This window comes from Rhodamnia argentea, chromosome 5 (genome assembly GCF_020921035.1).
Source record: "Rhodamnia argentea isolate NSW1041297 chromosome 5, ASM2092103v1, whole genome shotgun sequence".
NCBI classification, from domain to species: Eukaryota; Viridiplantae; Streptophyta; class Magnoliopsida; order Myrtales; family Myrtaceae; genus Rhodamnia; species Rhodamnia argentea.
This window is the reverse complement of record NC_063154.1, coordinates 6,834,166-6,862,157: the sequence shown is the minus strand read 5'-3', so window position 1 is coordinate 6,862,157 and position 27,992 is coordinate 6,834,166. Positions and strand designations below refer to the sequence as shown.

At 38.8% G+C, this 27,992-nt stretch overlaps 3 protein-coding genes across 7 annotated transcripts; 1 reads left to right on the top strand and 2 right to left on the bottom strand.

Annotated features, from left to right (window-relative positions):
* Positions 1-105: 105 nt before the first annotated feature.
* LOC125312555 (putative protein TPRXL) lies at positions 106-7,353 on the bottom strand. Of its 3 annotated transcripts, none has more exons than XM_048278805.1 (2): positions 7,241-7,353; positions 106-677 (listed from the first exon to the last, which is right to left on the bottom strand). In XM_048278805.1, the coding sequence occupies exons 1-2, from the start codon at positions 7,326-7,328 to the stop codon at positions 325-327; spliced, it is 441 nt and encodes a 146-aa protein (XP_048134762.1). In that variant the 5' UTR covers positions 7,329-7,353; the 3' UTR covers positions 106-324. The 3 variants fall into 3 exon arrangements, with proteins under 3 accessions (XP_048134762.1, XP_048134761.1, XP_048134760.1); XM_048278804.1 differs by lacking the exon at positions 7,241-7,353 and adding an exon at positions 788-916 and having other exon boundaries at positions 106-680; XM_048278803.1 differs by lacking the exon at positions 7,241-7,353 and adding an exon at positions 782-914.
* On the top strand, positions 4,431-26,686 carry LOC115751602 (aspartyl protease family protein At5g10770-like). Of its 2 annotated transcripts, none has more exons than XM_048278802.1 (2): positions 4,431-4,572; positions 25,155-26,686. In XM_048278802.1, exons 1-2 carry the CDS (start codon positions 4,482-4,484, stop codon positions 26,354-26,356), a joined length of 1,293 nt encoding a protein of 430 aa, XP_048134759.1. In that variant the 5' UTR covers positions 4,431-4,481; the 3' UTR covers positions 26,357-26,686. The 2 variants fall into 2 exon arrangements, with proteins under 2 accessions (XP_048134759.1, XP_030545401.1); XM_030689541.2 differs by lacking the exon at positions 4,431-4,572 and adding an exon at positions 24,814-25,020 and having other exon boundaries at positions 25,155-26,685.
* On the bottom strand, positions 18,738-19,508 carry LOC115751619 (uncharacterized protein DDB_G0290587-like). Of its 2 annotated transcripts, none has more exons than XM_030689569.2 (2): positions 19,342-19,508; positions 18,738-19,236 (listed from the first exon to the last, which is right to left on the bottom strand). In XM_030689569.2, the coding sequence occupies exons 1-2, from the start codon at positions 19,452-19,454 to the stop codon at positions 18,879-18,881; spliced, it is 471 nt and encodes a 156-aa protein (XP_030545429.2). In that variant the 5' UTR covers positions 19,455-19,508; the 3' UTR covers positions 18,738-18,878. The 2 variants fall into 2 exon arrangements, with proteins under 2 accessions (XP_030545429.2, XP_048134763.1); XM_048278806.1 differs by having other exon boundaries at positions 18,740-19,231; positions 19,340-19,506.
* Positions 26,687-27,992: the final 1,306 nt, after the last annotated feature.

The following is a 27,992-nucleotide window of genomic DNA, read 5'->3' as shown; positions in this document are numbered from 1 at the left end:
TTTGCTTTTTCTGAAATTGTTTGATATTTACTAGGCTAGAAATCTTTTTATGTACTTCTCGAATTTTATTCTAATTATCAAATGAAATCTTTATTTCGACAAAAAAAAAAAATCACTGCTTTTATAGATTTATAATTGAAGGTTCCATCTGCATATATAACGAAATTTGCAAATTTCTCAAACAAACATACATGTTCACATCAATATTAAGAACAACCTTGCACGTGAACTCAGTTTGACACAACCCTACGAAAGAATGCATCACTCCAATCGAACAATAGAGAGGACAACCCCAGAAGAAAGAAAAGAAAACAACAATCATCATCAAGGATATTTAGTAAGAGTGGCGCTGCTGCTTTGACTGACGGTAATGAAGCTGGATTTCGGGACGGTGCCTCCGCTAGTGGCGCTGGCGCTTGAAGTGCTGCTATTGCTAGTGACGCTCGCTTTCGAGGTGGCACTTGTGGGAGAAACAGCGGTCGCCACATCAACTTTGGCATTGGTCGGGGCGACCACGACGGCACTTGCGGACATGTTCGGTTGGCCTGACTGCGACATTGTGGTCTTTGTGGTGGGCGGAGGCACCAGGACCATCCGCTGGTCCGAACCATCGCCGTTCCAAGAGCCATCCTTGTCCGGCACGCTCCCGCTCACGCCGATCCTACTGCCGTCCTTGTCTGCATGTGTGTCGGATCGACCGCGCATACACAAACCAACGAGTCAGCATGGCTTACATTAAACAAGAACTCAAAGGAGAGAGAGAGAGAGAGAGAGAGAGTACCCGGAGGAGGAGGAGGATGATGAGAGTTATGCTCGGCCAGAATTCGGGATGCCATGGATTTTTCGACGATGAGAAGAGAGAAAATGAGTGGAAGTAGAAAGGTCCTGTTGCTCTCCATGTCTTTGAGTCTCTCAATGATGACTTCGACGAATTCACCATGCAACTCTCCTTAATAGCGATGTAAAGCGACTCCTTCGTCTCGTTAGCTACCGACCTCTCTGTCTTTCCGGTTTCTTCTTCTTCTGCCGACCACATGTTTTTTTTTTTATTTGTTGAAGTTTCACTGTTGGTTGACAAGTCGTTGACTTTCTTCAACTCCGAGGGCGACGGACCTTTTCGTTATCAAAGCAAAGGCTGTCTATATTCCGAGCATGAGACTTGAACGGGACCCTTTTCTGATAGGATCGATATTAAAAAAAGACTTGAGGATTTGACTCGAAAAGACTCGTGTGGGGATAATTTAAGCCAGTATTGAAGGACCAGAAGTCGACTTGCTAATTCTAGAAGCCGGTAGTGGGATCCAGAAATTCCACGTGTGAAACTTGGACTCAAGGCAAGCGGAAACTTCCATTACATCTCTCCTACGTTTGCTTGGTTGTTTCTTTCTTTTTCTTTTTAATGAAGTTAATTATATACGTCCGAACTAGGGATGATCATAATTTCGGTGTAAAATCGAGAATAGTTGGAAACATAGTAAATTCCGGATATAAAAGGTACGTTCCTAATTTCAAAAATTGAGAAACCGATTCTGATAGATAGGTTTGAGGAGGTAGAACCTTGATTTGAAACAAGTCTTCATGTGTTTCATATTCTATATTTTCGTGATATCCTGCAATATTTCACATCGTCCAATGATGAATATGTAATTAGAACTGTTAGTTTGAGCTTTCATTTTCTCCAATATCCATATTTGATGCTTTTACTTTATTAATTTTTCATATTTTTCACATGTCTAAATATAAGTTATGATCAACGGATTGTAGCAGTAAATGATGGTTATTAGTGGTGATAGTTCATTGCAATTGTTCAATAAAAATACATGTGGAATCGGGTAGACACCGAAACCTTGTGACAGAATATGTTTCAGATTTTAAGGTATATAATGTAGGTTTTAAGTTACAAAAAATAAAAAATTATTTTTACCGGATAGGTTCGAGGTTCCATGTGGAATCTAGAAGGTATCCGAAACTACTCACTCTTAATCTAAACCATGAGAGCCCATAATATAATGGCTAAAATGGAATAACTTACTAACTAACACTTTGTGTTTACTAATACTCATATGAAATTACCAATCTAAATGAGAGTGATTTACCAACTTTTATCATATTAAATTACCAACTAGTTTTGTGTTACCAACTCTCATTTGAACTACTCACCAAGTTTATTCTTTTTAATACCAACTTTTATTTACCATTGTTAGTACCCCTTAAATTAAAAACTCTAATATGAAATCACTAACTTTAATCTACGTGATTTATCAATTTTTTACGATTAAGTTATCAATTAGTTATGGATTACCAACTCTTATTTTAGTTAGTTGCCAACATTTATTTGTTGTTTTTGTTTATTACCATTTCTGTTGGGTTACTTAATTGGGATAAAGTTGGTATGTCACCAAATAGTGGTCCGTAATTTCATATAATAGTTAGTAGAGGTAAAGTGTTGGTAAGAAAGTTAATAAAAGCTAATCCATAATCGGAGAAGTTCTTATTATAGAAATAAGAGAAACTGATAAATAAACTTGGACTAACTCTGATAAGATTTCAGAAACCTAAAATTAGTTAGTATGTTTTTTGGTCTGAATTAGCAATTGAATAATAGAAGCATTGGCAAGTGGTGCAAATAAAATTGGCAACTCAAAATAGTGAATTAAAAACACTGTTAATATAGTCAAATACTAGTTGGTAACTTAAAAGTAGTTGATAAATTAATTGGAAAAAATTGGTGATTCACGCCATAAGTGGTAAATTTAAAGTGTTAATGCAAAAAAGTACATAAAATCTAGATATGAATAAAATTTTTATTCCTACGGAATATATTGTCTGATCCTACGCAAATTCAAAAGTGACATAATCCAAAATCATTTTTTTTCATTCAAAGGGAAAATTATTCAAAAAGGCCTAAATCCATTGCAGCTTTACCAATTTAGTCCTAAACGTTTTTAATTTTGTTAATTGAGTCCTCAACCGTTTCACATTTGCTAATTAAGCCCATCCGGCCAATTTTGACAAAAGAAAAAGCTAACGTCGATGTCCGGCGTCCTAGGTGGCACGGCTTGCGCCGACATAGATAAAATTTTATGATTTTTTTTTTCAGATTTTTTGTTTTATTTTTATTTTATTTCTTTTTTGCTTCTTTTCTTCTTTTTTCCTTTACTTTTTTGTAGTTCTTTTTTTCTTTTTCTTCTTCCCTTTGTCGACCATCGATGAGCCTGGCGATGGCCGGAGGAGGTCCCTAGCCTTAGGAGAGGGAAGCCATTGAGTGAGGGTTGCCCTTGCATGGGTTGGTAAGGGCAGCCCTTCACCGGATCGGCGCAAGGGTTGCCCTCGGCAGCTCGGGCCGGGGCTGTAAGGATTGGCACACAATTACAACGAAGTAAAACTAGTGAGAAAGAAAAAATTCAAATACGAGATTTTATACTGGTTCACCTTTAAATTGGAGTTACGTCTAGCGGAAGATTTCACTATAATTAGCATATCACATCTCTCGTTAGAATTAGAAGCGAAAAAGAGTATGTATAACAATAGCTATTCATGAGCTTAAGTTCAAATTACTAATGAAAAATTATGAGCTTAAATCATAAAAGCAAAGGACTCACGTACTTTCCTGTCACAGGAGAATGTGAACCACACCCAATAGGAGTGTCCCTCGTTGGGTTCGTCGATGACTAGTGGAGGGAAGAATAAAAAAAAGAGAGAAAAAATATAGGAAAACATAAGAAAGAAAAAAAATAGAGGATAAAAAGAATAACTAGATAGCTAAATAATACCAAAAAAATCGAATATTATTAAATTTTGTCAACGTAGGCGCCAGCCAAACCACGTAGGATGACCGACGTTTACATCAGCGGTTTCATGTCAAATAAATTCAATTGACAAAATGTGACTTTTTTTGGAAGTAAAAAAATTTAGGATTAAATTGACAAAATTACAATAAATTTAAAAGATATAGACAATTTTTCTGTCCCCGCTCTCCTTTCTATCTGGGGAACATGTAATAATCTCGTGGAGAAGAAGTGTCGTTGAGGCAGATGACGAAAAGCTTGATGAATTAATTCTCCAATAGTTTTCTGTGCAAATACAAAGATCAGTACATGAAAAACGAGGAGCAGCAATCATTGCACCAGCGAGTTAACCGTCTGAGTCTAACGTCGGCTTGACGACATGGCGACAGTTGGCTTCTCATGGCGAAAGACTAGGAATAGTCGACGGTCGAACGTGTTTGACTTGCCAAGCTTCCAAGTCAACAGACCAGCCTTTCGCTTTGTCTTGTTTTGACCATTCTTTTCTGTCCTTCCATTTCATACCCACGCGGTTGGATCATCCAACAGTCACCATCGCCAGTTTATAAAAGACCCAGAGTTCCGTCCGAATCCTTGAGCAAATCATAGTCCATCCATGGCCAGCTACACTTCCCTCCATCTTCTTCTTCTTCTTCTTGTCGTCTTGCTTTTCTTCAGTCACGAAGTTGACAAGACATGTGCATGGGAAGGAAAATGGTTAATCGTGAAGGGGACGATAAGTATGTTGTCGAACTAAAGTCGCTGACGCCGCCAACTACTTGCAAAGGTCTCCATTTTCTATGTTTAACACTCTGGGTCATATTTCGACATTGCTAAATGCTAATTATTGAATACTAATAATTGGCATGGTCTCGAGATTGGATTGCTATAACTTACATTATGATGGCGCCTCTCCCGAAGCGGGCGAGTTCGTGCTCATCATCAATCTCGGGACCCCGAAAATTGACTTGACTCTAATCGTCAAGTACATGTCTAGCTATCTCGCCGCGAAGCCCGCATCGACACTGTTGGACACCTACTATGATCTTTGGGGTCAAGACAATTTGATCTTGCCGAAGATGGTCCTGCAATTTGAGAATACTGATGTCAACTTGGACCCATCCGCCGTAGTTTGGTGAGAGAGCGATGCACAAGTTTGCTTGGCGATCGCGCCGAACCGAAGATCGAGTAATCTGGTCATAATCGATAGCGTGTAGCAGCGGAACCTAAAGATACTTTACAACATTCAAGATAACAAGGTTGAATTTGGGAATGGTGGTTGCCGCGATTGAGAGCTACAATTGGTGAAGAATACTTACATAAGTGACGAGTGTGTTTTTCCAAATGGAACATTGTTGTACTACGCGTGGCATACACTTGCTTGATATGTGTTCTTAATTTTACTTCACATTAATCCGTGTATTTTTACAAGATCATGATATGTTGACTGCCCTTATGTTTGGTCAATTGGTCGATTCGGTTCTTTCACGCAAATTCAAGTAAGTTTACTTTTAAAAGAGGCACCTCGCAGCGTCAATGAGGTTTTTAAAAGATTACAAAACTTTTAATCAAGAAGGAAAAGTACCAGTATATATGTATATATTCTCCTCCAGTTCCATGTGTAGCAAAATTGACAACGTGCTCCACTCTTAAGATGCAACATGAAGCTCTAGAAGCTTATCTTAATTTGCAACTTGAATAGGAAAATTTCGAAATCACTTAAATTTTGAAATTAATTTTCTTTTACGCGAGCACATAAAATCATCAATATTTTCGAGAGCATACGTACAGAAAGAAAAAGATGAATTTTAAAGCTTGCCTTCAAATGGGTATTGAAAAGCTCAAGTGAAAATTACAAATGACATCCTACTTTTTAATATCATATATAATACCGTCAATGAGTTTTTAAAGCATACATTTGCATCCTAAACTCTGTTATTAGATTTGAAGCTGCACCTTTGCTTCCATCTTTGCATCCATGCTTAGTTATTAAGGATTCTGTTAAGGTTGGCCTCCCATGCTCGTTAAATACCTCAACAAAGAACGATTGTTATTTCCAATGTGACTCCTCTCTCGTACCATGTCGGAAATCAATAATTTTCCTTACTAAGTATGATTAACGAGAGTTCTGGAAGCCATCATTAACAAGACCCATTTGTTAAATTGGCTTTTCCCTTTTGAAATTGCCCCCTGTCCCCAACAAGATCCATTTACTAAGTTCTCATTTTCCTTCCTAAATTGGCCGCGCATGGAAAAGGAAAAATCCATGGCCCTAATATTCTGCTCCCCTCCATGACGAATGCCGTCATAAGTCGACGTTGAAACTGGTCTTCTTAGATTGCGAAAATGCAAATTCTAACTTTTGAAATTTCGTGACAGTATTTGATACAAGAACGAGAATACTATTTGAGATTTTTCGAAAGAGAATGAATGAGAGATGGAATAGTATATATATGAATTTTTAAAGTGCATCAAATTCTATCACCAAATAAGTCACATTTTCAGGCACGATTTAGGATAAATATATTTCACTCCTATTTTGCATGCCCCTACTACGGGAATCTCTTTTGTTCAAATTCTTATTGATATGCGTCGAGGGAACGGCCCCTTATTTTATTTTTTTTGGTGTGTAATGCAGCCATCTGTTCCTTCGCTGTGAGATTTGTCTCACTGATTCGAAAAGGTGTTGTAGAACATGCATAACTAGACAAATATAAAGAAAATATGCAACTTTCTCCAACAAAAGGACATACTCGCTTCAAGATTAAGAACAACCTTACAAGTGAACTGAGAAATTATACTAAGAGACACAGCCCTACGACACAATGCATCACTTCAATCGAACAAGCGTGAGAACAACCCTAGAGGAATGAAAAGTAAACAGCAATCCTCGAGATTTTTCGGCTTTTTACTTTGGCAATCTCATCAAGGATATTTAGTACGAGTGACCCTGCTGCTTTGACTGACTCTAGTGGAGCTGGATTTTGAAGTGGTGCCTCCGCTCGTGACGCTGGTGGTCGCGGTGTTGCTGCTGCTGCTGACGCTGGTCTGCGTAGTGGAGCTTGTAGGAGAAACCGCGGTTGTGACGCTCATCGTGGTCGTTGTCGTGGGCGGAGGCACCAGGAGCGTCCCTTGGTCCGAGCTGTTGCCGTTCCAACCGTTGTCTTGGCTCATCGTGTCATTGCGCGCGTCGATCTTGCTGTGGCCATTGTCTGCATGGACAGAGGATCGATTGCCCACACATGAATTAACGAGTTAGCTTGGTTTAAATTAAGCAGCAATTTTATCGTATTGCGTTAGCGAGACGATCCATCCTGCCTAGAGTACGTAGTACTCGTATGAATTTTCCTGGCTACCTTGAATTAATTCAACAAAAGAAAGTGCCTACCAAAATCTGAAAACCAAAAAATTTACGCCTAAAAAAAATCGTATCGCAACAACAGGAGAGAGAGTACCAGGAGGAATTTGATATGCCAATGATTTTGCAATCACGAGAAGAGAGAAAACGAGTGTAAGAAGACGGAAGGTTTTCTTGCTCTCCATTTTCTGAGTCGCTCAATTATGACTTGGACGAATTTTTTGCCATGCAAACTCTCTCTTTAGTAGGGAACCAAGAAAAGCCGCGGATATGTGATCGACCCCTCAACAGCAACGTCTCGTAGGTCGTAGCTACCGAGTACCGACCACTCGTTTTTGTTTTCCATTTTTTAACAACCAGTGACATTCATATTAAAATATAAACACTGCTGGCATCAGAAAATGTCACGGCCCTCGATCGACGACTCGGTCGACAAAGACCAAATCGTGCTATCCCAAAAAAAAAATTAAAAAAAATTGACTGCTTCACATTCTTTGTCGATTTCAAAAGGTCATTCGTCCACACTTTTTGGCGAAACCGACGCGAAATTGGTCTTTTTTTTTTAAGTCCCAGATAAGTTTTCGTTTGAGAAAGCAAGGCTGCTTGAAGGGAACATACGCAATAGGATTAGTATTAAAATACTGGGAATTTCACTCGAAGTCTCAGGTGAGAAAATTCGACTTGCAACTTCTAGAAATTTGAGGAGCGAGAAATTCTTGGCGTAAAACTTGGGACTCAATTCAAATGAAAACTTCCATTACTTCTCTCCTTCATTTGCTTGGTTGTTCTTCTAGAAAATTTCTCGAAACATAAGAGCCCACTTTCTTCTAGTCATTAAATATTATGGGTTTTCTGTGTTACCCACATACCATAATGGCTGAATTGAAATGGGTTCACATGACCATATATCGAGTGCAAGTAGAACTTGAATTTTTTTTTTTTTATCTTTGACTCGCGGGATTATCGGTCCGTCCCATTTTGTCTCTATTGACCATTTTGACCTCCCATGGTTCACGAAGTGAGTTTTTTTTGGCCGAAACCTGCGTGAAGATAATTGAAACTCTTGTGTAAATTTCATTCACGTCTAACTTCTATCATACTCATCTTTTTTAAAAGTTTTATCACAATCCAATTTAATCCACCTAAGCCATAGGCTGTTAAAAGCAAAATTTCATTGTCTGTGTCCAAAAATATGAATTTCTTTTCCAAGGCTGATAAATTTCAATAAGAGTTTCTTAGCTTTAGCAAAAATATTGGTAGAAAAATGACTTGTGACTTTTGGGTTGATGCTTACCAACACTTTTATAAAATTATCAGCTACTTCTATAGTTGCAATGAACAATTTTTGAACTAACATACCAACTTCCATTTGCATAATTTACAAACGCTTCGTATTAACTAACCTTGAATCACTGACCAAGTTTTTTTTTTCTTTAAGTTTACCAGCTTTTCTACTAAGTTACCAATTTTTCTTATTTTTGCCTTTGTTAGCAGTCCTTGCCGCGACATTTTTTTATTATTTTCTTTATATTATGTGGTATTGATGTGGTTAAAACGAGGTCGTTTTGGTCGAAATTTAATTTTTAACAAAATTTTTTATTAAATTATAATAAAATTAAATTAAATTTCTAAAAAGCAGAAAAAATGAAACTAGCTCAGGGTTGCTGCCGTCTCCATCCCACCATCACCGACCCTTCCCAATAATAGTGGGGAGGCCCTTGCCATTTTGACTTCCTTCCCCTTTTTTAATTTAATTATTTTTCATCTAATTCAAATAGTATTTAAATAAAAAATGGGAAATTTAAAAAAAAAAAGGCCCGAAGTTCTCTCATTTTCTCAAATAAGGGCCCCAAGTGAATCCTATTTTAAATAAGGGCCTGAAGTGCTCTCATTTTCTCAAACAAAGGTTTGAAATGACTATTATTTCAAATAAGAGTCCGAAATGACCATAAAATCTCAAGAAAGGGCCCGATTTCAAGGGCATTTTCGTCTTTTTACTTATTTGATTTTTTTATTAGGCCTTTTTATATTTGTTTTCTAAAAAATTAACAATTTTTTTTAAAATAAAAAGACAACATACACGATCGGGAGGCTAGCCGCCGCCCCACCGCTTGGGGAAGGGGGGTGGAGAACTCCGGCGGGGTCGCCAGCGCCTTGACGAGGGCCATCGACCCCGCCAACTAGAGGCAAGGGCTAGTAAGCCCTCGCCAAAATGGGAAGAGGGTCGGGCCCTCTCCCCGATTTGGGCAGGGGTTGCTAACCCACACCTACATTCGAGAGAGGGCCTGACCCTTTCCTTATTTTCACAAGAGCCAAAGGCCCTTGCCTTTGGTTGGTGGGGTCGCTAGCCTTCACCGAGGCACCGGCAACCCCGTTGGCCTTCGCTGCCCTTGTCAACCCCCCACCAATGGTGGGCTGCGGCCACAAAGCGGGAGGGGCAACCCTCCCGCTTGTGTGGCTTTTACTTATTTTTTATTTTTTTACTTTTAAAAAATAGAAAAAAGGAAAAAATAGAAAAAAAATGAACAAAAAAACAAAATGGAAAATGACAAAAATGCCCTTTAGGCCAGACCCTTTTTTGAAAAATTATGGCTACTTCAAACCCTTATTTGAAACATATTATGATACTTCGAGCCTTTATTTGAAATAAGGTTCACTTGGGGCCCTTATTTGATAAAACGAGAGGACTTCGGGTCCTTATTTGAAATTTTTCCTAAAAAAATTGTATGTGAATAAAAATTCTTCGTTTGAGCTACATCTACGCCACATAAGAGACAAAAATAATAATAAAATAAGCTACATCAGTATTTTCTTTTAGCCAAATTGGATGGAGTTAACGGAAGGAATTGATTGCATCAATTTGATAAGTTTTAGGACTTGATTGTACTTTTTTTGTAAGTTTTATGACTCAATTGCATATTTGTGACAAGTTTTAGAACTTGCAATGCACTTATCTGAAGAAAGTAAGTGCGATAATAGTGAAATGTGAAAGAAATTTATCCAAGAGTTTCAATTATCTTCATGTAGGTTTCGACCAAAAAAAATAAAATAAAAACTCAATTCGCAAACCATGGAAGGTCAATATGGTCAATGGAGACGAAATGGGATGGACCAATACTCATGCAAGTCGAGGTTAAAAAAAGACCAAGTTGTACATGCACCCGTTGTATACTCTTGTGACTCCATTTTAATTCGGTCATTACTTCATTAGGGTATGTGGACATCATTGGAGACCCGTAATATTTAATTACTAAGATAAAGTGGGCTCTTATGCTCCGAATGAATATGATAATTCTCCCGAAAGAAAAAGAATCAAGAAAATAATGGAGAGATGTAATGGAAGTTTCCGCTGGAACTGAGTCCTAAGTTTTACACCTGGAATTTCTCGGCCCAAATTAATCTTTGCACCCAGTGCAAAAACGTCACCGGTGACGTCCGCTCTCACCATCAAAATCATCACGCGAGATTCCGACGTGGCTCACTACATCGATGTTTGCACATAGAACCACATTAACCTTTCGACAAACAAAAAATCACATTAATCGTGATGAAAGCTAGGAGTGAATGTGGTTTCTAGATAGAACCTAAAACCAAATCGGTGAGGAATCTGTCCGGTTTTAGGTTCTATAGTATGAAAGGTAGATTAAGTTCCAAAAATTGAGGAACTTGAAACCCATAATGTGACATGTAATAAGTTTTTTGTGTTTTTCTTGATATATTTTTTCACGCGTTCTTACGGTATTCCATGACCTCAAGTGATGAGTGTGTAATCTGAAATCACTAATTTGAATTTCTATTTTCAATGATATTTATAATTGAGACTTTTATTTCGTTAATATTTCATATTTAAAAGGGAGTCTAATTATGAGTTGTGGTCAGTAGATTATAGTAGTAAATGGTTACCATTAAATGTGACGATTATATCTTTGGTATTAATTAAATTTTTCCCACATGAGATCTCGAGTCAAATTCTCAGTCTTTTTTAATACTACTTGCTGGAATTTATCGATTAATTGGATTTAATTAATTCTGCCCATAATCCCATGATCATGTGATATACGCCTATGATGGGCTGATAACCTATGGCGGTTATTGGAGGACGATTACCGTAGGTTGTCAATGAGGTGGTCACCGGAGGACGATCACCAACAGTTTTCTTTTTAGTGATAACTGCTTATGGATAAATAGAGAGAAGTGAAGAGAACAAACCTATGTTGGTTTTTTCTCTCTTCCGAGAACACTTTCTCATAGTAACACTCCTCAGACTCCCCCGCATTTGAATGGACAACGATTTTCGTAAGGTCGTATTTCAGAGGCATTTAATCTATGGACAGCAGATACGTTCCCTTGTGTGATCATACACCGATCAGTGATACAAGTTTGTGATTCTATTGGGCATGTTTCGTATGTTCGTCGTGTTAGATATGGAATTCATTTGCTACATTGGTGTGAGAGCCCTTTTTACTTGTTTTTCGTGATCGTTGTACTGCACATGAAAATCTACTTCTGATTATGTTCGATTTTGAGCTGCTATATACTCATAACGGATGGATGACAATGAGCTCTCAATGTATGTTGGTCGTATGAATTATTTGCTTATATTAATCTTGCAAAGAAGAGGGTGTTGTGTATAACCCATAATGTATTAGTACGAGATGTTGGAATTAATTGACTAATTGGGCTTAATTAATTCTGCCCGTGATCCCATGATCATGTGATGTATGCTCATGATGGGCTGATAACCTATGGCGATTATTGGAGGGCGGTTGCCTGCAATTTTCTTTTTAGTGATAACTGCTTATCGATAAATAGAGAGAAGTGAAGAGAACAAATGTACATTGGTTTTTTCCCTCTTCCTAGAACACTTACTCCAAAACGCTCTCAAGACCAATAATGCTGCTGAGACTCCCTCGCACTTGAATGGACAACGATTCTCGCAAGGCAACATTTCGGAGGCATTTAATTTGTGGACAGCAAATATGTTCCCTTGTGTGAACATACCCCGCTCAGTGATATACGTTTGTGATTCTATTGGGCATGTTTCATATGTTTTTCCACACATTCGTCATTTTAGCTATGGAATTCGTTTCGTTCATTGGTATCAGAGCTCGTTTTAACTTGGTGTCATGATCGTAGTACTGCATACGAAAATCTACTTTTGATTATGTCCAATTTTGAGCTGCTGTATACTCCTAACAGATTATGGCAACAAGCTCTTAGTGTATGATGGTCGCAAGGATTATTTACTGATATGAACCTTGCAGAGAAGAGGGTATTGTGTATAGCCCATAATGTGCGAATGGAAAATGTTGGAATTAATTGATTAGTTGACATTAATGAATTTTGCCCATGATCCCATGATCAAGTGATGTAAACAAATGATGGGCTAATAACCTATGACTGTTAGTGGAGGGCAGTTATCGAAGGTTATCAATGAGGTGGTTATCAAAGGACGATTTCCAGTAGTTTTCTTTTTGGTGATAACTGCTTATGGATAAATAGAGAGAAGTGCAGAGAATAAACGTACGTCGGCTTTTTCTCTCTTCCATAAACACTTTCTCCAAAAGTGCTCTCAAGAACGATAACGCTCTCGAGACTCCCTCGCCCTTGAATGGACAACGATTCTCGCAAGACCGCACTTTGTATGCATTTAATCTATAGAAAGTGGATACGTTCACTTGTGTGATCATACCCCGATTAGTGATACAAGTTTGTGATTCTATTGGGCATGTTTATTATGTTTTTCTGCACTTTCGTGGTTATAGATATGGAATTCGTTTCCTTCACTAATCTTGTTGCATAAGTCCCCTTCAAATCTCTTGCTCGGAAGATGGCCTTGGTTTCATAACTAGGAAATTCTAAAAACTAATCTATAATCCAATGTCAACTTCTACTAAACATCAAACAATATTATCTGAGTCCAATATGATCCCTAAAATCAATCAAATAAAGAACTAAAATATCACATTCCCAATCTATCAAATTAAGAGAAGATGTGAATCAAATCTCGATGCGTCAGGCATAGAAAATGTTGAATTATAATGTCTAGAATTTGTGCCAAATTGGAGTTTGGTTCAAAGCATCAAGTCGAACATGAGTTGAAGATGAGTTTTGCAAGGCATTCCCAGTCCACAAGTACATATTTAGGTGTCTAGGAAAAACTTGATCAATTGAATAATTAAGCATGTAAATTCTTTAGATTCATAGGTCCCATTTGTTTCGCGAAAAATAACTTTCAAGAAAATATTTTTCGGATTTTCCAACATTTGTTTAGCGGAAAATAAGCTATGGAAATCAGTTTACACCCACAGAGAAAACTCCTTTACATTCCTTTTTTTTTTTTTAAATTTTATTTAAATTTTATTATTTGTGAATTTATTTTTTATAATTTTTTATTTTTCTCTCTTTTTTAACTTCCTCCACCAGTCCGTGGTGTTGACACCTAAATTTTGACCAACCTTTTCAATCATTTTTCATGTTTATTTTTAGTGTCCAGTGCATTACACTTGCAATTTTGTCGGACCGGCGGTGAATGAAATTAAAGTGATGGTTTTGAGCTCAATTTAGTCGATTGGACTAAGCTCGCGGTGAATGGAAATTTGGCCAAAATCCATGAATATTAATAGGGTCGAAAATTGCATGCCAAGGTGGAATATTGATTTATCTTGAAACTTTGTGAGAAATTAAGCTAGATATTATCACAGAATATAAGAGATATCAAAAGATTTTATATTGATAATGAAAAATCTCTTTAGGAAGTAGCGAACCCTAACTTTGCTCTATAAATACATTTCATGCTCACAAATCTGGGAGGCCACTTCATTGTAATACACGGCCATAGGGGGCGACTCAATTCAATAGGCGACATTGAGGCCAATTCATTGTAATACACGGCCATACTCTCTTTTGATTTTTTCTAGGTTTTCTCCCTCAGACGATCAAGAAGCCAGCAGTAAGCTTCAACGGGGGATCCCTTCGCTGATTTGCTCCAACCCAATCGAGGTACTCATCTACTGTAACAGGCTGTGTTTCCATCACTTGCTATTTTTTGGCAGGTTCCCCAGTGATGCTCGCAATTCTCGCCATGGACTGACTAGTTCTAGCACATCACACTCCCCTAGTACCATCATTTGGTCATGTTCGTGATTGTGGAGGAGCTGAGACTAACGTCAAACATGAACCAGTTGTTCTGGTGATTCACTAGACAAATTAACACGAGATTGAAGGAAACCCAAGTGGTGGAGTCTAAATTGCAGGTTCTGATCAAATTTTTTGAGTACGTTGGTAGACAAGCAAAGTCAACTTTAGGGTGGGTTCTTGATGTTGCGCCAGACCCTCCTTTGACTAACCGGCTGCAATTTTGATGAGTCTTAGTTCTTGATCAGCCCATGGGCAATGCAACAATGGATCCAGCGAGCTCTCAATCAAAGCCGATATACTTTTGACTTTGTTCTTGCAGGTTACCACCGAAGTGGCCATCACTGGCCACCTCGTCTAATATCATCGCATGAGAGTCCCTAGCTGATCCACAATCCACGAGTCGATTCGATCTGCAATCTCATGCCAATTTGTTACAATCTGAATTTTGGAAAGTTAATCTGCAAATCAGGTAATATTCTTATCTTTATTGATTTGAAATATTTCATTACCTATTTGAGCTATATCTTCATTTGACAAAATCTTTTGAGCTACAGTTGATTAGGAAAATTTTCTTTCCTAGTCCGCAACTTGTCACACAATCGAGAACGTCCATCTTTAAGATTATTGATGGAATACTCGATTAGGCAAGGACTTGAGTTCAATCGTTAATCGTAGGATTACGAATTAAAGATTGACTCAAATATTTGCGAAATATTTCAAAACTTGATTGATATATCCACTTTCTTGATTGACATTGATCGGTATATTCACTTTCCTCATTTGATTTGAATTGTTTGATTGTCATATCTTTTAGAATATATCCGTCGTATGATGTAATCTCGAAAATTCTAAAAGATTTGCATTCATTCACTTTGCATATCTGAAAATTGCATCTTTTAAAAAAATAACATCATGTAGATATTGCATAACTAAATTTTTATTTAGGTTATATTGCATACTAGAATAGAAATTGCATGTTTAAATAGAATCTTATGTTTAAAATAATATATCTTCAATATATTAGGGTTTAGGTCAATGTAAACTCTAAAATATACAAGATAAAAATTGTTTTGACATAATTCTATTTTAGGAAATTAATTCATCCGAAAATATAAAAAAAAATCATTCATCTTTGCCATGTCATTATTTCTCGCCATGTCATACTAGGTTGCATTTTAGCTTAAATTGCATATTAGAATTGCATGTCTTCGTTTTAATTAATACACGTGTCAAGTAGTTAATTTAATCATGGTCATACTTTTGCATTCATTTAGTTTGCATGTAATCTAGTTTAGTCTTGCATTTAATTCATGCCCTTGCATATAGTGTAGTCTCTCATGCATTCATATAAAAATCGAAAATTTAAAAAAAGAACAATGTTGTGTGGTGCACGCTCCCTTGATCATATTGACTTCTGGATGTTCATTAATTGATTGTGCACCCGCATGATAACCTTTGTTAGTGACTTAGGTTAAAATCAATTAATGTTGCCATCTCTAACGATTTTTCATGAAATAAAATGGTACCGAAAGGGCGTTAGAGTAATCCGACGTAATCAAGTCCCCAAACTCTTAATCTCCGGTTCGTATGAATAAAATAGTTCTCCCGCTATTTTATTTAGGTTTATAATCAACCTACCATAAATGATTAGTGGCGGCTCCAAAATTAAAATACATTGCATGTTAATCAATTGAACCTCAAGTTGCGATTTGGTATGGACTTGGGAGAGTCCGAGTTAGGTTGGTTAAATAATGAACCCGATAATCCATTAGCCTGGAAATTTTCTGAATTTTTAGATCGCGACATGTGCCCAGCAGCCGATTGATCAAGAAATTAAGGAAGAAAAAAAAGAAGAGAAAAAAAATAAGATTAATAAAAAAACATAAATAAAAAATATATAAAAATTTAATTTTATTTTTGAAAGTTAGAAAAACTATCCACATTAGCGTGGTCATGCCAACTGTCATATAGGATGATCGGGTCCACGTCTGCAATTTTCGACCAAAAGACCACGCAAAAAATGAAATTAGAGTTTTCTTATCAAACGACGGAAAATATATTCTAATTCATTTTCACGTCTCAACCAAACACCAGAAACTAAAGTTATTTTTCCTGAAAAATATTTTCCAAAAACGAGTCATTTTCCATGAAACAAACGGAGCCATAATGGAGCTTTTGCGATAGTTTTCCTCGTAAACGTAGGTACCGATTCAAATTGAACCTCATAATCTTGTTGTGATCTCTCTACATTTTCTTGTTATATTTCTTGGGAAATGTCTCGAATGTTGTTGTTTGCATTTATTGCAGAATATGCTAAAAGTGTAAGTTTTGTAATAACCATTGACAAATACGCGCCTCCATAGTAAAACTCACATGATTAGTTTGCTGGTAAACTTCATCCGCATGATCTATAAATCGTGAGATAACTTCTCCCATACATCGTTTTACTATGCGCGGAAAGATTCGAGTGAACCGTGTATTTTACAAGATTAAGATAGCTGCATTCACTGTCCTAATGTTTTGTGCATTGGTTGATCCGGTTCTTTTCGTCACACAAATTCAAGTACCTTTCCCTCTGTAGGAGGATTGGTGTAGTTTGGTGCACTAACACTTGAGCATATGTACTACAATTTACACATATTAATTAGGTGATTTACAAGCCAAATAACTGCTCGATTGCCACTGTCGTCGGCGCTCATTCTAAGGTTGACTTTCATCCCATCCATGTGTAGTATAATTGATAAATTACCCACTCTTAAGATGCACTAGGAACCTCTAGAAGTTTATCTTAATTTGCAAATTAAATAGAGAAAATTGGAAATCCATTTAAGTTTTAATGCGAGCACAAACATCTCCAATAGTTTCGAGAGTATGGGTAGAGAAAGAAAAAGATGAATTTTAAAGCACTAATACCATCCCACATTTTACTCAACTATAACTACCATCCCACTTTTTAGTCTCGTATCGTGATTTTTTTAAAACCTACATTTTTGCATCTTAAACTCTGCTATTAGATTTCAAGCTGCATCTTCCTATCATGCTTATTTATTATGGATTTTGCAAAACCCTCGTTTATACTTTATTTAGGAATCTTTATCCTTTCCAATACAACGCCTTCCTCGTAGAGTGTGTGATGAGTGCAACAGAAATGAAATTTCTTTCTCATTTAGCATAAACTAACAAGTGTTCAAGCAATCCCATTTTGGAAGGGGAGTAAACTATAGATGGTGCATAAAGTGCGTCAAATCCTTACACGATAGTCAAATTTGCAGAGTTAACACACAATTTCAGGCAAGGTTTTGGACAACTAGATTACCCAAGTCCGTCCCTTCCGCTGCGAGCTTTGTCTCACCGTTTCCATAAAGTGTTGCATAACAGGCATAACTTTTCATGGTTTAACGTCTACACGGCGGGAGCCACTCTCCTCTCCTGTTCTAAATTTAGGTCAAGATCTGGGAGCTTTACTCTCTCGAATTAGATCTAGATATAGATTTGAGAGCTCCTTACATGTATTTGATTTGTGCTTTTTCAACATATTGATATTGGCATTTCTACACGGCCATGGTAATGAGGACGTTGAACCGAGATGTCCACCGCAAGCCGTTGCAAATAGAGTGAGAGATCTCGGCGTGTGCTCATCACTAAATATGTTGATCGGCCATCGATTATTTAGGGCGCAAATGATAACCATTATGTTTCCCCATTTTTCTATTCTTCTATTCTCATAAACAGGTTAGAAGTAGAAATCCATTTGGTGAAACAATTTCACTTTTCTATTTTTGGACAAATTTTTAGCCAAGAAATAGGTTTGGAATAAGAAATGAGAAGTATAAATTTTCTACTTTTCTATTCTAAAAAAAAAAAAAAAAAAAGAACTTTTCTCTCTCTCTCTCTCTCTCTCTCTCTCTCTCTCTCCATCGGCCGCAAGTTATTGTCGGCTGGCCATTGATCTTCGATCCATCGGTCTCCGGAAGCTGGTCGCTAGTTGCTTGCTGGTGGCGTCTGGGTCTTGTACAAAATTTATGCTACTATGAGACGAATTTTTGTTTCAGAATAGAAATTTTGTATCATTATCAAATGTGTTTCTCTACTTAAAAACTCATATAGGGAATAGAGATAGAAAAATCTATTTCTTGCCAAAAATAGCTTCAGGGAATAGAATGATCGGCGAGTGAATGAATTAGAAGGAAAGTCAAAGTATCATGCACCCCTTACTGTGGCAGATCTGTTCTTGAGGGATGAGAGCATGCTTTTAGCTGCACATTATGCTTTGTTTTTTCTTTTTTCCTGAAGTTGTTTGAGATTTGCTAGGCTTGAAAGTCTTTTGTGTATCTCCCGAGTTTTTTTAATTATTGAATGCATCTTTATTTCAGCCAAAAAAAAAAATCACTGCTTTTATAGACTTATAACAGAAGGTCAAATCTGAACATATAACGAAAATTTGCAACTTTCTCAAACATATACATTCACATTAATATTGAGAACAACCTTACATGAGAACTCATTTTGACACGACTCTACGAAAGAATGCATTACTTCAATCAAACAAGAGAGAGAACAACCCCAGAAGAGAGAAAAGAAAACAACAATCATCATCAAGGATGTTTAGTAAGAGTGGCGCTGCTGCTTTGACCGACGGAAGTGAAGCTGGATTTCGAGACGGTGCCTCCGCTAGTGGCGCTGGTGCTTGAAGTTCTGCTACTGCTAGTGACGCTCGCTTTCGAGGTGGCACTCGTGGGAGAAACGGCAGTCGCCACATCGACTTTGGCATTGGTCGGGGCGACCACAACGGCGCTCGCAGACATGTTCGGTTGGCCTGCCTGCGACATTGTGGTCTTTGTTGCGGGCGGAGGCACCAGGACCATCCTCTGGTCCGAACCGTCGCCGTTCCATGAGCCATCCTTGTCTGGCACGCTCCCGTTCACGCGGATCCTACTGCCGTCCTTGTCTGTACGTGCATTGGATCGACCGTGCATACACAAACCAATGATTCAGCATGGCTTACATTAAGCTCGGACACAAAGGAGAGAGAGAGAGAGAGAGAGAGTGTGTGCACCTGGAGGAGGAGGAGAATTATTCTCGGGCAGAATTCGGGATGCCATGGATTTTTCAATGATGAAAAGAGAGAAAATGAGTGGAAGAAGAAGAAGAAGGGCCTTGTTGCTCTCCATTTCTCTAGTCGCTCAATGATGACTTCGACGAATTCACCATGCAAACTCTCTTTAATAGCGATGTCAAGCCACACCTGCGTCTCGTTAGCTGCCGACCTCTCTTTCTTTCCGGTTTCTTCTTCTTCTGCCGACCACATGTTTTTTTATTTATTTGTTTAAGTTTCACTGTTGGTTGACACGTCGTTGACTTTTCTTCAACTCCGAGGGCGACGGACCTTTTCGTTATCAAAGCAACGGCTATCTATCTTCCGAGCAAGAGACTTTTTTTTTTTTTTTGGTCGGATCCGAGCAAGAGACTTGAACGGGCCCTTTTCTGATTGGATCGATATTAAAAAAAGACTAGAGGATTTGACTCGAAAAGACTCGCGTGGGGACTCAAGGCAAGCGGAAACTTCCATTATATCTCTCCTACGTTTGCTTGGTTGTTTCTTTCTTTTTCTTTTTAATGAAGTTATTATATACGTGCCAATTAGGGATGGACTGTTCCTTCGCTATGAGATTTGTCTCACTGATTCAAGAAGGTGTTGCAGAACATGCATAACAAGACAAATATAAAGAAAACCTGCAACTTTCTCCAACAAAAGGACATACTCACTTCAAGATTAAGAACAACCTTACAAGTGGAACTGGGAAGTTATACTAAGAGACACAACCGTACGACAAAATGAATCACTTCAATCGAACATTCTTTGTCGATTTCAAAAGGTAATTCGTCCATACTTTTTGGCGAAACTGACGCGCAATTGGCCTTTTTTTTTTCTAAGTCCCAGATAAGTTTTCGTTTAAGAAAGCAAGGCTACTTGAAGGGAACTTACGCAATAGGAGTAGCTTTAAAATACTGAGAATTTCACCCGAAGTCTCGGGTGAGAAAATTTTAATTAATACCAAAGGACAGAATTTGACTTGCAACTTCTAGAAATCGGAGCGACGAACAAATTCTTGGCGTAGAACTTGGGACTCAATTCAAGCGGAAACTTCCATTACATCTCCCATTTATCTGCTTGGTTGTTTTCATTTTGGAAAAATTCTCATATCCATCCGAAACATAAGAGCCCACTTTCTTCCGGTCATTAAATATTGCGGGTCTTCTGTTTTACCCACATACCCTAATGACTGAATTAAAATAGATTCACATGAACATACATATGAGTGCATGTAAAACTTGATTTTTTTAATCCTCGACCTGCGTGATTATCGGTCCGTCCCATTTCATCTCCGTTGACCATTTTGACCTCCCATGGTTCACGAAGTGAGCTTCTTCGGCCGAAACCTGCGTGAAGATAATTGAAACTCTCGTGTAAATTTCATCCAGGTCTAACTTCTATCATACTTACCTTTTTTATAAGTTTTGTGACAATGCAATTTAATCCATGTAAGCTGCAGGCTCTTAAAAGCAAAATTTCATTATCCGTGTCCAAAAATATGAATTTCTTTTCCAATGCTGATAAATTTCAGTAAGCATTTATTAGCTTTAGCAAAAATATTGGTAGAAAAATGACTTGTGACTTTTAGGTTGACTTGCCAACACTTTTACAAAATTACCAGCGATTTCTATAGTTTGCAAATGAACAATCTTTGAACTAACATCTAATAAGATAAGATATAAAGATTCTTAATCGGTTTAAAATGAGCTAGTTTAGTATGGGCAGAGTTAGACCCGACCGTGATGAGAGGGTCCGTGCCAGAAACTCTATATAAAGGCTCAAGTCTCCCCTCTAGCCCTTAATCTTAGAATTTCAAAATGTACCTCTTCATTTAGAAGGGTGGTTGTCTCATCGGTCAGCGTTAATGAGAGGGAATAGAGGGGAAGCGATCGAGTCTCAATTCGTCATCGTTCCGCATCAAGTCATGACAGATTCTAATAAAGATGCATGCCATTCTACTCATTTATACATGCAGTGTTTCTAATTCTAGTTAGACGTTCCATGGCATGTCACATTTTCGTGGCCTTACATTTGGTATCAGAGCCGCCTAATCGAAAGCTAAAACGCATTTTGTTACGGCGTGTTTTTGTTAGTTTCATCCTATGAAAATTATCTTTGATTGCATATTCATATTCATATCCATCTTGTCGATACGAGAAAAATGAGTGGTCGCACGCATCTAGGGGATGCTGGAAACCACCGCATAAGCCAAGGCGATGGCAGTGCGCAACGATCACCAATGAACGTTACTATTCATGTCAATTTTATGTGTTTTCGCTCGGTGAAATTTAGCTTTGAATACATATTTGGATAGGGCTCGTCAAGATGAGCATTTTGAATGGTTGCCAATCGCCGAAGGCCACCGGACAGCAATGGAAGGTCGGCTTGGCATTGCGTAAATAAGATATCTTGCCCCAGGCTACTCTCTTCCCTTCTGACATGCGCTTAAGGGGTGGCTGCGCATGGGCGCCATGCGCCTTAGGCACGAAACAACATGACTGTTGACTTCGATCAACTGTCATCATATGACATTAGCGACACATGGCAGGGTCTGACTCGACCCGGTTCACCTATGTCGGTGACACATAGCCGGGTCTAACTCGACCCGATTGACCATTGACCCGACCCGTTGACTCGTTGACTGGGTCGACCCTAAAGATGAGCATTTGCTAATTAAGCCCATCCGGCCATAGACGAGCAATTGCTCATTAAGTCTATTTTGTCAATTTTAGCCGAATAATGCTGATGTGGATGTTTGGCGTCTTAGGTGGCATGATCTGCGCTAACATGGACAAAAATTTATGATTTTTTTTGAATTTTTGTTTTTATTTTCATTTTATTTTCTTTTTCTTCTTTTCTTCTCTTTCCCTTTACTTTTTTGTTGTTCTTTTTTTTTTTTTCCTCTCTTTCTTCTTCCATTCTTTCCTCGGCTGACCATCGATGATCTTGGCGATGGCTGAAGGAGGCCCCTGACTTAACTTTTGTCATCATAAAAGGACTCCATCTTGTAAGGGCACCGTGATGCTATGTTTTTGGTGGGTCGACAACTGTGGCGGCCATGGGGAAAATGGCCGCCCGACCGCGCCGGCACGGGGGAGGAGATTAGGGTGTTGGGTAGGACTTTAGGGTGACTTTCAGGCTTAAGGTTTTTTGGGTGCCTTTTTTCACGAATAGGATGACTTTGACATTTCTATTTCTGAACTTTCAAATCTTGCAACCACACGCACTTTGACTTTTCTTAGTCTTTTAATCCTAAGAGCGGAAATTTTCGCAATGGATAGCTGCCGACACGTAAATCTTAATATAATCATGTTTTAATAGACTTAAATAATACGTTAGATTTTGGTGGGAAGCAAAGAAGCTACTTTTGACATTTCACAGTAAGTCGCAACAGACAAATTGTTAGTCCTATCGCCCATGCAAATTTTTCCTAAAATGCAAAATAAGAAATTTGATGAGACCGACCGAAGTAAGCGCATAAAGTAAGGAGAATTTTCGCTAATATCACTATATCTATTTTGCCATATGTTTTGTTGTAAAAGGGCTTATCTTTAACTTCGCATAGTAATTCACAATAAGAGCTCTACACTATATGGTTGGCTTCTATGTCACGCTAAATATATAGTTACTCGATAAAGACAAATGCTAAACTTACTAGCACCAGCTTATGTCAACGGTTTATCAAATAATTTGTCTATTCATGATTACCCATTGAATATGACCCACTTAGTTAAAGAACCGATTGCAATTCATCTCATCGGTCGGCATTCCCAATTCCTCCGATGAGTTTCAATGAACCTAAACTCTTTATCAAACCTTGAATAAGCATGAATGTTGCCCATTGCCTTGCAGGAATTGGAAGTGGAGACAAATCGAAGTGGGAACATGAAGTAATTAACACACTCGGTTTGGTCGTTTCATTACCAGATGGGCTACGTGAGATTTGTGCAAATCCTCATGAAGAAGCATAAAAAAAAACCAGAAAAGCATTTGTCACCAAGTCCATTTCAAGTCATAAACCAGAATATTGATCCATCAAACCCTAGTCAACTCCAACGGACCACGCACTCCTGAGTCTGGACTCAACGTCAAGACTGGTGAAGAAGGTACTTGGAGCTGACGGATTCAATCCCAGCCTAACTCCACTATACGAGATATCATGATGGACGAGGTCCACTTGAACCATTCTTGGGGGAAAGAGGAGGCAGAGGCTCTGCGCCATTTTCCTTTTTCACTTGAAGACTCCTGCATAATACTCCCAATTAATTAGATTTAATCTATGAAATATAAAGAAATAATTACGTCCACCCGCGATTTCTGTTATGTAATTAGTTCTGTGTTAGCCGTATCAATCACGTAATGTGTCCATACAACAGTAAACTTGCTCATGTTGACCCTCCCTTATGTTCTTTTCAATGGCCCAAAAAGAGGGCAGCCGTCGTGTGAGGGTTGCCCTTGCCAAGGTTGGTGAGAGCAGCCCTTGACTAGATCGGGTGAGGGTTACCCTCGCTAGCCCAAGCCCGAGCGTCCCTCGCCGAGCTCGTCGATGGCCGGTGGAGGGAAGAAGGGAAGAAAAAAAAAGTATAAGAAAATATAAGAAAAAAAGGATAAAAAGAATAAATGTATAACTAAATAATACCAAAAAAATCAAATGTTATTAAATTTTGTCCACGTAGGCGTTAGCCGAGCCATGTAGGACGGCCAGCGTCGATGTCGGTAATTTCAAGCCAAATGGACTCAATTGACAAAATATGAATTTTTTTAGACCCAATTGATAAAATTAAAAAGTTTAGGACTAAATAGATTTAAAAGAATTTGGGCAATTTTTCTGTTAACTAACAAGCACTGTGCATAGTACGGGCTAGTTACATAAAAATCGAAACTTCGATGACGCATCCCAGGTGCGGAAGGCTATTATACCCGCCGACTCAGTAGTTGCCAACCGAAGTTGACGTAGAGTCTACCTTCTCCAGCGCTATCCCCTAAGTTGAGAGAAAATATTTTTTTTTTCTGAAAATACCCTTTAATTCTACGTCTCAAATTTTGATGAAGTAATTTAAGAATTATGTCATAATCTCCGTGGAGAAGAAATGTTGTTAAGGCAGATGACAAAAGACCTGATGTACTAATTCTCCAATAGTTTTCTCTGCGGGTAGAAAGATCACTACATGTAAAACGAGGACCAGCAATCAATGCACCAGTGACTTTACTGTCCGAGTCTAACGTCGGCTTGACGCAATGGCGACAGTTGGCTTGTCATGGCGAAAGGCTAGGAACAGTCGACGGTCGAACGTGTTCGACTTGCCAAGCTTCCGAGTCAACAGACCAGCCTTTCGCTTTGTCTTGTTTTGACCATTCTTTTCTGTCTTTCCATTTCATACCTACGCGGTTGGATCATCCAACAATCGCCATCGTCAGTTTATAAAGACTCGAGTTCCGTCCGAGTGCTTGAGCAAATCACGGTCCATCCATGGCCAGCTACACTTCTCTCCATCTTCTTCTTCATCTTCTCCTCGTCCTGCTTTTCTCTGGTCACGAAGTTGAGAAGAGATGTGCATGGGGAAGGGAAATGGTGTATCGTGAAGAGGATGACAAGTATGTTGTCGAAATGAATTCGATGATGCCGGCAACTATTTGCAAAGGTCACCAATTTCTATGTTTTAACACTCTGGGTGATGTTTCGACATTGCTCAATGCAAATTATTGAATACTAATGATTGATATGGTCTCAAGATTGGATCGTTGTAACTTACACCATGATTCATATTGTTTGCAGGTCAAGTAAACGGACGTGGATTGACATTGGCACACAGGCAGGGACCCTGCTCGCCGCTTGCCGCGAACCGTCAATCCCGCAATTCTAAGGTCATCTTTCGCCGAGACCAATCGCGGGTCCGTTCCATGAACATCCTGGGACAACCTAGCATGCCGACCTCTGGGGATTATGGTGAGAACGCCCAGCTGCCGATTCGTGGCGCCACTCCCGGAGCGGGCGAGTACGTGGTCACCATCGGCCTTGGGACCCCAAAAGTCGACCTGACCCTAATCTTTGACACGAGCAGCGACATCACATGGACCCAATGTGAACCTTGTCTTAGTTGCTATCGTCAGCAAGACCCAATGTTTGATCCATCCAAGTCCTCCACATACTCAAACCCACCATGCAAGGAATCGGATTGCCCCTACTCGATCGTCTACGCCGACGGATCGCAATCCAACGGTTACTACGTCCAAGATCTGCTCACCCTCACTCCGGAGTACCAGTTCCCGGACTTCATCTTCGGTTGCAGCCAAAATAATAGCGGCGACTTTGGTCGCACGGCCGGTATGCTAGGCCTCGGACAAGGAGGCGCGACCTTCATCTCGCACGTAGCGTCAAAATTTTCCAATATCTTCTGCTACTGCATCCCTGGCAGTGAGAGCTCCAATGGGTACTTACTTTTTGGGATGGAAGCCCTTAGTAATTGCCAAACAAACAACATCACACCTCTCATAATTGACCAAAACAACCCATCTTTTTATTTTGTCAACCTGGTTGGTATTGCCTTTGGGAATCAGAAATTTAGCCTCTCTTCGCAGTCTCCACCTCCTAGGACCATCATAGACTCCGGGACTACCATCACCCGGTTGCCGCCCCCGATTTACTCGGCCATTCGCTCGGAGTTTGTCAGGTACATGTCCAGCTATCCCGCGACAAAGCCTGCATCGACACTGGTGAACACCTGCTATGATCTTCGGGGTCAAGAGAATGTGATCTTGCCGAAGATGGTCCTGCAATTTGAGAATACCGATGTTAGCTTGGACCCGTCCGCCGTAGTTTGGCGAGAGAGCGACGCGCAAGTTTGCTTGGCCGTTGCGCCAAGCCGGAGATCGAGTAATCTGGTCATAATCGGCAACGTGCAGCAGCGAAACCTGAAGATACTTTATAACATTCAAGATAACAAGGTTGAGTTTGGGAATGGTGGATGCGACGCTTGAGAGCTACAGTTGATGAAGAGAACTACATAAGTGACGTGGATATCTAAACGAGTGTCTGTTTCTATTTTGAGCATTATTTAACTGCGCATGGCGTCCACTTATATGATGTGTGTTGTTACTTTTACTTAACAGTAATCCATGTACTTTTAATAAGATCGTGATGGCTGGAGTGGCTGTCCTTATGTTTGGTCAACTGGTCGATTCGGTTCGTACTTCCGCGCAAATTCAAGTAACTTTCTCGTTGTACGAGGATTTTGTGCCTATCATGTACCTACATAGATGCAGACGTGGACCTAACCTCCAGGACCATTTGCATTGCAAACGTAATTTGGTGATGTAAAACCAAATGAGTACAGAGATAAAATCGGCAGAGGAAAATCATATGAGATGAAACGATATGGGTTTACTTATAAAGTCTCCTCGCAGTATTAATATGATTTTTCAAAAGATCACAAAACTTTGAATTAAGAAGGATAAGTACCAGCAAGGTTCATGAATATATATTTTCTATTTTCTCTTCCAGTTTCATGTGTAACAAAATTGATAACATGCTCCACTCTTAAGATGCAATAAGATCTCGAGAAGTCTTAATTTGCAACTTGGATAGGAAAATTTTGAAATCTTTTAAATTTTGCTATTGAGTTTATTTTATACGAACGCGGAAGATCATCAATATTTTCGAGAGAGCATACCTAGAGAAAGAAAAAGACGAATTCTAAAGCTTGTCTTCGAAAGTGTATTCAAAAGCTCAATTGAAGAGTACAAATATCATCCTACTTTTTACTATCATATATGATACCATCCTACATTTTGCATCCTAAACTCTATTATTAAATTTGAAGCTGCATCTTTACATCCATTCTTAGTTATTAAGGATTTTGTTAAGGACTGCCTCCCCGAATGCTCATTAAATAATTCAATAAAGAAAGTTTGTTATTTCCAATATAATGTCTCTCTCATACTATGTCAAAAATCGAAATTTTCTTCCTTATCAAGGTCCCGTTTGCTTCGTGGAGGATATTTTCAGAGAAAACATTTTCCTCATTTTTCGGCATTTTAGATCGTTTCAGGAAAATGAGTTAACGAAAAATGTTTTCCTACCAAAGTTTAAATTAGAAAAAAAATGATTACCTATTTAAAAACTCCAAAAATTATTTTTGGGTTTGAACCAGAAAATCTGCTCTTGGGAATGGAAACCCTAACACTCATTTTCAAACCTTTGGCAATGGTGCCAAGTTCCTGGTGCCCGGGCTCGGATCCATCTAAACCTCACCCAAAACCCTGGCTGCCACACTGGGGCTGATTGAGCCGGTCCTAGCACACTAGTTCCGGTGCCAAGGACCCAAGGCCTAGTAATATCTAGGCTGAGCCTTGTGTCCTCAAAGCTTGTGCTCGGATCCATCGAGGCCAAATTTTTTAAAAAATATTTATTTTTTATTTATTTTAATTCATTCTTGTTTATTATTTTTCTTTCTTCCATTCTTTTCTCTTTTCTTTCTTTTAATTTTTTCTCTTCCTCTGTCGGTTGCTGAGCACGGTGACAAACCACAGAGAAGCCGGCACTCGAGGCTTGCTCGTGGCCAATGAGGGTTGAGCTTGTTTTAGCCATCACCAACTGTGGTTGGTCGTAGCCGAG

Coding starts and splice junctions, on each gene's coding strand:
- LOC125312555 (XM_048278803.1), bottom strand. CDS start 899: ATGGAGAGCAACAGGACCTTTCTACTTCCACTCATTTTCTCTCTTCTC. Junction 678..781: donor TCATCCTCCTCCTCCTCCGG/GTACTCTCTCTC, acceptor ACACACATGCAG/ACAAGGACGGCAGTAGGATC.
- LOC115751602 (XM_030689541.2), top strand. CDS start 24,849: ATGGCCAGCTACACTTCTCTCCATCTTCTTCTTCATCTTCTCCTCGTC. Junction 25,021..25,154: donor GCCGGCAACTATTTGCAAAG/GTCACCAATTTC, acceptor TATTGTTTGCAG/GTCAAGTAAACGGACGTGGA.
- LOC115751619 (XM_030689569.2), bottom strand. CDS start 19,454: ATGGAGAGCAACAAGGCCCTTCTTCTTCTTCTTCCACTCATTTTCTCT. Junction 19,237..19,341: donor AATAATTCTCCTCCTCCTCC/AGGTGCACACAC, acceptor ATCCAATGCACG/TACAGACAAGGACGGCAGTA.